The sequence below is a fragment of the Littorina saxatilis genome, linkage group LG2, assembly GCF_037325665.1.
Source record: "Littorina saxatilis isolate snail1 linkage group LG2, US_GU_Lsax_2.0, whole genome shotgun sequence".
Lineage (NCBI taxonomy): Eukaryota > Metazoa > Mollusca > Gastropoda > Littorinimorpha > Littorinidae > Littorina > Littorina saxatilis.
The window spans coordinates 81,680,986-81,689,193 of NC_090246.1; the positions used below are offsets into that span (position 1 = coordinate 81,680,986).

Consider the following 8,208-nt stretch of genomic DNA (forward strand, 5'->3'; position numbering starts at 1 on the left):
CGTTTCTTTTCTCTCCTGCGGTTACCCAAAGCAACAAAACATACATTGTTATCTACAAATGTTCCTACTGCTGGTCATAATCAACTGTCGATGCGGTAAGCTCTAAATTTCTTGAAAGTTTAATGACAAACATTTACGACAGTTCTCATACATATATTGGTCATAACTCATACACACCTTGCCTGAGCCAGGTAACAGAAACCTGCATACTGAGGGCACTCCTGTGCTTTCAGCGTCTTCGCCAAGCTTGCTGTAAGAAAAACAAAATCAAAAAAGACTGGTTGTAAAACAAAACAGTCCCACAGGAGATTGAGTATACCACTACCCTGACACAAAGTGTGTGTATTGAGTATACCACTACCCTGACACAAAGTGTGTGTACTGTAACAAGTCTACAATGATCTACAGTCAATGTAAACTAATACAGTAGAATGTTTATGTATTCTTAATTTCTTATGATAGACTTTTGACATCAAATTTCTAATTTGAAAGTGTCACAGTTTTCACACACGTACCATCCCACATCTCAAACTATGCTTCCGGTATTTGACGCTAATGCCAATATACTACTTTTTATTTCAATTAAGAAGATTTCTATACCCCTGTCATTCTTCCATCCACCCACCCCCCCCCCCACACACACACACAGTAGTTGTATACAATAGAACCAATATTTTAACTTAAGACCCCCTGTTTTATTAAGACTTATCCTTATTTAAGACCCAAGATTTTCAGATTTTCTGTTTTCTGTATGTAAGTGTAAATTGACCTCCATTTTAAGATTTCCCCTTTTCAAGACCTGATTTTCTTATATATATATATGTTACAGGCAATCCGTGAAGTTAGGAAATTCGCGTATTTCCTGATTCATTTAGGAAATTCATGTAATTCGTAAACAGCTCAGGAAATACATGAATTTCCTAAAATATTTAGGAAATTCACGTATTTCCTAAAATAAAACGCCAACAATTACATGGATTTCCTGATCTATAAATACACCCAAACGAAGGGCGCCGAATACTTGTGTGAAATACTTTTTTTCCCCGACACGTGAGACTTTTATTATGCACGAACTGTGAACTATTCACGAATTTCCTGAAAAAAAGAGACGATTTGTACACGGACTATGAATTTGTTGTCAATCTGCCAGGAAGTTGAACAAGCGTTCACAAGTTAGTGAAATGTGTTGTGTTTCTTGTGTGACCAAGGCATTCACATTTTATAAATCAGTGGAGTGTGGACCTGTACAAAATGGAAGCTCGGGAAAACATTTTAAGGATTTTTAGGGCAGAAAAGGATACCACATACCTGATAACATGGGAGGAATATGGAGACATCATACAGGGAGTGAAAAAAGCGTGAACTATTCAGGTGTGTCAATTGAGGAAGTACCAGGTGTGTCAGTGGACAGTCATTTAGATAAAATACGGGAGACGCGCAAGAGAACTCAGCAAGCAACGACGAACCAAGCGGAGCGAATGCTAAAGAGAAGCAGGACAAATCTGATGGCAGCAAACAAAAGTGACAGCGTCATGATTCCAATTCCATTGGTGGATCGAGGTAGAGGGGATCCTCGTAACATCATTGCCATTGTCTTGAACAGAAATGAAAATGACATGTACAAGCTTGGGGTTAGAAAGGGTGTACTGAAGGGCAGATACTCCAGGAATCAGTTTGACGTCTGTCAAGAACACTTTCTAAGTGAAGGTTCTGTTGATCTCACCAATGCTCTCTCACTCCGCGAAGCAGTTATAAGCGAATCTCTTGGGGGAGGTCAGGGCTTCATCAAGTGCAACTGCGTTGGTGAGAAAGGAAGGAAATGTGCAACAAAGAAATGCAAATGTTTCAAAAATAAACTAAAATGCAACAGCAGGTGCCATGGAAGTCTCACGGGTAAAAACAAATGCTGACTCGAGCAGATTTCATTGTGACTGAAACACGGCAAGTTTACTTTTATTATGCTCGTTTTTTAATCCCAATATGTTCATATGATCGAGAGTAGTATAATTTTGTGAATACATGCATTTTTTTTAAACTGTTTCACCGTGCCATGGAAGTCTCGCGTGTAAAAACAAATGCTGATTTAAGCAGATTTTATTGTGACTGAAAAAAGATGGCGCAAGTTTACTTGATGATGATGATTCTTAAAATGTTTGTCCCACAGGAACTAGAGCCTATTACATGAGGTGTTTATGTGCTAAAAAGTTTACTTTGATTATGCTAATTGTTTTAGTCCAATATGTTCATATGATCGAGAGTAGTACAATTTTGTGAATAAGTGCATTTTTTAAACTGTTTCCCCGTTTTATTAAATAATAATTGAATAAATGTAGCAAAATGAAAGGGACTATTTCTCATTTCTTTACAATTTTCGTGCATCGTTTGGGTGTATTTATAGATCAGGAAATCCATGTAATTGTTGGCGTTTTATTTTAGGAAATACGTGAATTTCCTAACTCTTTTAGGAAATTCATGTATTTCCTAAGCTGTTTAGGATAAACATGTATTTCCTAAATGAATCAGGAAATACGCGAATTTCCTGACTTCACGGATTGCCTGTAACATATATATCTTTGGAGGTCTTAAAACTGGTGATCCACTGTAAACACACAAATAGTCAGACACAGTGCCAAGGAACCTTGACTTATGAGTACCTTATAAGTTGTATAACAACAAGTCGCGTGAAGCGATATAAAAACATTTAGTCAATCTGTAGGCCTCAAACTATAGGATCAACTAAAAAAAACAGTCATCGGCGAGACTTAGTACCATTCAGATAGTCTCGGCTGACTATGTGCACAAAGACCAAGATGGGTCAAGCTCGTCTCCGCATTATACTCAACCTATTTTCTTTAATTCTGAGCGCGTTTTTAAAGTAAACATAACATCAACCTATTTTCTTTAACTCTGAGCACGTTTTTAAAGTAAACATAACATAACTATATATTTTTTTTATTCAGGAGAACATGGGGAATACAATGCAATGATTTTTTAATCTGTAAGTAAAAATTTGTTTTTAATGTCAAATTTGATGAGCAAACTAATTTACTAATTATAAAGCTGCCGGGCTGAAATGCAATCCTAAAGTCCGGACTCAGTCAAAGATTGCTTGACCAAAATTTCAATTTAGTAACAAATGGAAAGGAGGGCGTGACAGTGCTGCCTCAACTATCATTAAAAGCCGGATATGACGTCATCAAAGACAAATTTATCCCCAAAAATTAAAAAAAACACCTAGGGATATCAATGTCATACCCAGGAACTCTCATGTCAAGTTTCATGAAGATCGGTCAAGTAGTTTTCCCTTAATCGCTCTACACACACACACACACATGCACACACACAAACTCACACACACACACACACACGCACCCCTTGTCTCGATTCCCCGTCTATGTTAAAATATTTAGTCAAAACTTGACTTAATGTAAAAAGAAGGGATATATAATGTACTTACAAAACTGTTCACTGCCTTCTGCAACATTGGGTTTCTTTAAGAATCGCCTGCAACATAAGTTGAAAACATTTCATCACAATAATAACACACTGAGACAAGATTGTACATCTATTATGTTCAAAACTCATTTGAGGCACAAATGCATCAACTTTACCATACGACCATGTATGAACACTGAGTGTGTGTACGCATGCTTGTGTGTGTGTGTTAGGGGGGAGTGCAGATGCTTACCTGCTTGTGTGTGTGTGTGTGTGTGTGTGTGTGTGTGTGTGTGTGTGTGTGTGTGTGTGTGTGTGTGTGTGTGTGTGTGTGTGTGTGTGTGTTATACTTCTTCTTCTTCTTCAGCGTTCCAGAATGTTCTGGTTACGTGTGAGCTCGTTTGCCCATTTGGGTTCCCCAAACTATACTCTGAGAGCATAGTCAGCTTCACTCCGCTTTCGTTGAGTAGGCATGCTGGGTATTTTCGTGTTTCCATAACCCACCGAACTCCGACATGGATTACAGGATCTTTTCCGTGTGCACTTGGTCTTGTGCTTGCGTGTACACACGAAGGGGGTTAAGTCACTAGCAGGTCTGCACATAAGTTGACCTGGGAGATCGAAAAAATCTCCACTCTTAACCCACCAGGCGGCAGCGACTGGGATTCGAACTCACGACCTCCTGATTAGGAGGCCGACGTCTTACCACCACGCCAACTGCGCCCATCGTGTGTTATAGTTATACAAACGTGTGTACATGTGTACCTTCGTTCTTGCATCTTAGTGCACGCACATGTGTGTGTGTATCATATATTTGTGTGTGTGCTTGTGTGTTGAACACTGTGTGTGTGTGTCTGGCTGTTACTTGAGCAATTTATCAAATGCAACACTAACTCAATCTCTGGCGGCTTTGACTAAAGACAGAAAGATCCAGATTCGGTAATCTTGAACTTTAGCGTGTTAAATTCATAGCTCAGAATCCAGTGACATTCTTTACTTATTTTTGATACAAGTCCATGTAAGCAAGCCAAAGAACATTTGTCGTGAAATTAATTGACGGATTGAGCTCCAAACTTAAGCATAATTAATTAATTTGGTTGTTCAATTGACAAAAATGGACCGAAAATGGCGTACGTTGTCAACCATGGGACATCATTTACACGAAAGAGTTGTCTCCCTTGTTCGCTCATACGGATAATTCCTTCTTTGACCCATGTAAACGAAATGCATTCGTACAGTTCATCGGAATTCATTCCGTAACTTCAAAGGGATCTACTGAACATGACTTGTTATGATTACAAATTATACAAGTGCAGGTTCCACAAATTTGGAGACTTAAATGCCTCTGAATTATGAGCTATGAATTCTTGATCTTGATCTTGATCTTGATAAGTTACGCCAACAGGTCCCAAGCTTGGGAATATACGTTGGCGGAATTTGGGGAGAGCACTTGGTGTTTTAGTCAGCGGTTGGCAGTTTTTCTCTGAATTCGTTGACGACTGGATCGTGTTGTCATCAAGGTTGTTCCAGTCAATAACTGTTCTTGTGAAAAAAGAGTACTTGTACACTGGTGTTTTAGTACACTCCACAGTAAAGCACTGGCTGTTGTTTCTTGTGATATTTCTGACTGTGGCTGATGATGTAAAGTCTTTGTTCACTCGTTGTTTCACTTGTCTTTTTGATTTTTGTTGCTGGATGAATTTCTCAGGGGGTACTGCGGGGACCAGCCCTCTGACCACTTTGAACAGAAATGTGAGTCTCTGTTGTTTCCGGCGTTCCTGGAGTGGGGGAAGCTGTAGTCTGCTAAAGTTCAAGATTACCCCAGATTCCCATGCATGAAGAACATTGATTGATTAATCATTTAATGACTATCGGAAGGTAAATTGCCAGTTCTAGTCTACTACCACCGTACTCATCTCTCACTGTATCAACTTGATAATCAAGCTATGTTACGACAGAGATCAGTGGAAAGCAAACAACTGCCCGCGTTCTGCGGCTGACACTGCTAGACCTATATGCTCAATAATCTAAATTGTTGCCTGCGTTGGTCTGAAAAGAAGGAAAACAATCATACTTCTTCAGTTTGTTTGTAACTGCCCTGTATCTGCTCAAAATATCGCTGTCTTTCTCCATGGCTGGCAAAATCCGGAAGAAGCAGACTACGAATATTGTCGGAAATGTTCCATTTGAGAATAGAACCACTTTCTCCTAACCCGAGTTGAGTATGGCCACCCAACAGTGCCAAAAACACCCGTATTTCTTTAATCTTCACAGTACTAGGCCCATAACCTCCAGTGCCTTTGACTATGGGTGATTCTGTGCGCCCACGGCCAGTTTATGTATGCGCCTGCAACAAAAGTACCATCTGCTTAGGTAGCATAATTCTGTTGCGAACCTGGTTAAGTTAATTATGGCCTGTAACTTAAATTAGAACAACATGCTGTGAGAGGTACATTTGCCATAGTGTGTGTGTGTGTGTGTGTGTGTGTGTGTGTGTGTGTGTGTGTGTGTGTGTGTGTGTGTGTGTGTGTGTGCGGTGTGTGCGTGTGCCTGTGTGTGTGTGTATACTGTGTGTGCGGCCGCCGGTCAGTGTACGTGTGTGTCAGTGTGAGTGTGTGTGTGTGTGTGTGTGTGTGTGTGTGTGTGTGTGTGTGTGTGTGTGTGTGTGTGTGTGTTTTCAAGTCTTTAATGATATGTACAGACTAAAAAAGCTATTAATCCAAAAACAGATAGACTGTTAACGTTAAAATCGAGAATAACTTTAACATACAAAAAACACGGTTAGTTATTGGAACATGTCATTGTTGAGAAAATAAGACAGTCACAAGCACATAGACCCAAATAGTTAAAAGCCACAACAAATAAGTATGAGACAAATGAAACAAACGAAAGAAACTTATTTTGGGAAGTTTGTGATCCTATCTCTGGTAAGGAGATCTTCAAAGTCCACTCCAGAGATTAGATCATAAACATCAACTGATTTTTTTTTTTAATTTTTAAACTCAGTTGCATGCAGGCTGCTACTATACCCTTTGCCCTTCTTTTTTTTCTTTTTTCTTTTTTTTGTACAGGCAGGGAGCAATCCTTCTTCATGGGTCTTTTTCTTTATCAATCACATTCTTACATTTCTAAATCAACAGCCTGGTTAATATAAAACATCCCAAGATAAGTTTAAACTTAAAAACATCCCAAGATCCTCCGGTCTCGATTTTGATATCACTGTCTCAACAGACCATAGCAGAAGATATCATCACACAGTCCGTCAATATTGGGTGGAAGAGGTATACTTTTCCACTCAGATTGCGGACACCTCGCTTTAAAAAAACACCTTTTGTTGTCACTATCATTATCATTTCTTCTCAGATTGCGGACACCTCGCTTTAAAAAAACACCTTTTGTTGTCACTATCATTATCATTTCTTCTAAAATCAATCAATCAATCAATCAATGACGCTTATATCGCGCATATTCCGTGGGTACAGTTCTAGGCGCTCTGCAGTGATGCCGTGTGAGATGAAATTTTATACGGCCAGTAGATTGCAGCCATTTCGGCGCATATTTACCTTTCACGGCCTATTATTCCAAGTCACACGGATATAGGTAGACAATTATTAACTGTGCCTAAGCAATTTTGCCAGGAAAGACCCTTTTGTCAATCGTGGGATCTTTAACGTGCACACCCAATGTAGTGTACACGGGGGGAGGGTTCGGACACCGAAGAGAGTCTGCACACAAAGTTGACTCTGAAATAAATTTCCGCCGAACCTGGGATCGAACTCACGCTGACAGCGGCCAACTGAATACAAATCCAGCGCGCTACCAACTGAGCTATATATGTGCTGGTCAAGATACCCCGCGTACAATGTTCCAACACTCATGGCTGGTCCAAATGGTATTCGCCTTTCAACACAGGCACCACTGTATATACAGTAATACTGTCATTTCAAATACTTTGCAACACATGTAACCCAAACAAAACACGTGTCCGTACCCCTTCTCTTATTAAAACACAGATTCGGCCCTTGATGATTTTAATCAACCAAATTTCTTGTGCAACAATTTAAACTGGCTTGGCATGCGATTCACTGGCATATTTAATACACTTATAAGCCGTTCATGTTCTTTGTTTTTACTGTTGAGTTTACGTACAATGTTGTTTCTGGCCTCGGGTCCAGTGATTCATGTTGCTTCAGTGGTTGGCAAACGAATTCCGCAGTGACCAATGGCCAAATCAGTGCCTTGTGAGCTTTGTTCAGTATTGCAATTGATCACCGAAAATGCTTTGGAATAAAAATGACTAGAGTAAAAAAAAATTTAAAAAAAAGGAGAGAAGATATAAAAAATAAAAATAAAAATACCGCACTGGCATGACTCGAACCTACGACCAGAGACACAGATAGCATGTATCTGTTACGACCTAACGACTCTTACCGTACCGCAGTTCGATAACCACTACGCAAGAGAGAATTCATTCTAAAAAGGGCAAAACTAAACTTTTCCTCTAGTAAAGTTCAAAGGCCGGCAAAGGCACCCGATATTGAACTCGGAACATTACAGAAGAGGAACTTTTTTTTTTTTTTAAAGCCAAGGTCTGTTAAGACTCATTTAAAACAAAGATCTCCTCAGATGTTTCCATGTAAAAGATTAACTGTTGCTCTTTCGCGACATACGTTTTCTGAGACCATTTTTTTTTTAGAGACATTCGCTGAACCTTGTTCAGAAGAAATATCAATTTTGACCGCTTCAAAACCAAAGTCTTTTCAGACGCTTTTA

At 39.4% G+C, this 8,208-nt stretch overlaps 1 protein-coding gene across 1 annotated transcript in view; it reads right to left on the minus strand.

The window, feature by feature from the left end:
• LOC138959883 (40-kDa huntingtin-associated protein-like) overlaps positions 1 to 5,654 on the minus strand; it is a 15,008-nt gene extending 9,354 nt beyond the window's left edge. Inside the window, exons 1-3 of the mRNA XM_070331542.1 lie at positions 5,510 to 5,654; positions 3,458 to 3,504; positions 178 to 250 (exon numbers count right to left, since the gene is read on the minus strand). Of these exons, the coding sequence (XP_070187643.1) occupies positions 178 to 250; positions 3,458 to 3,504; positions 5,510 to 5,568 (179 nt within the window). The 5' untranslated portion in view covers positions 5,569 to 5,654. The remainder of the gene's footprint in view (positions 1 to 177; positions 251 to 3,457; positions 3,505 to 5,509) is intronic.
• Between the last annotated feature and the right edge of the window lie 2,554 nt (positions 5,655 to 8,208).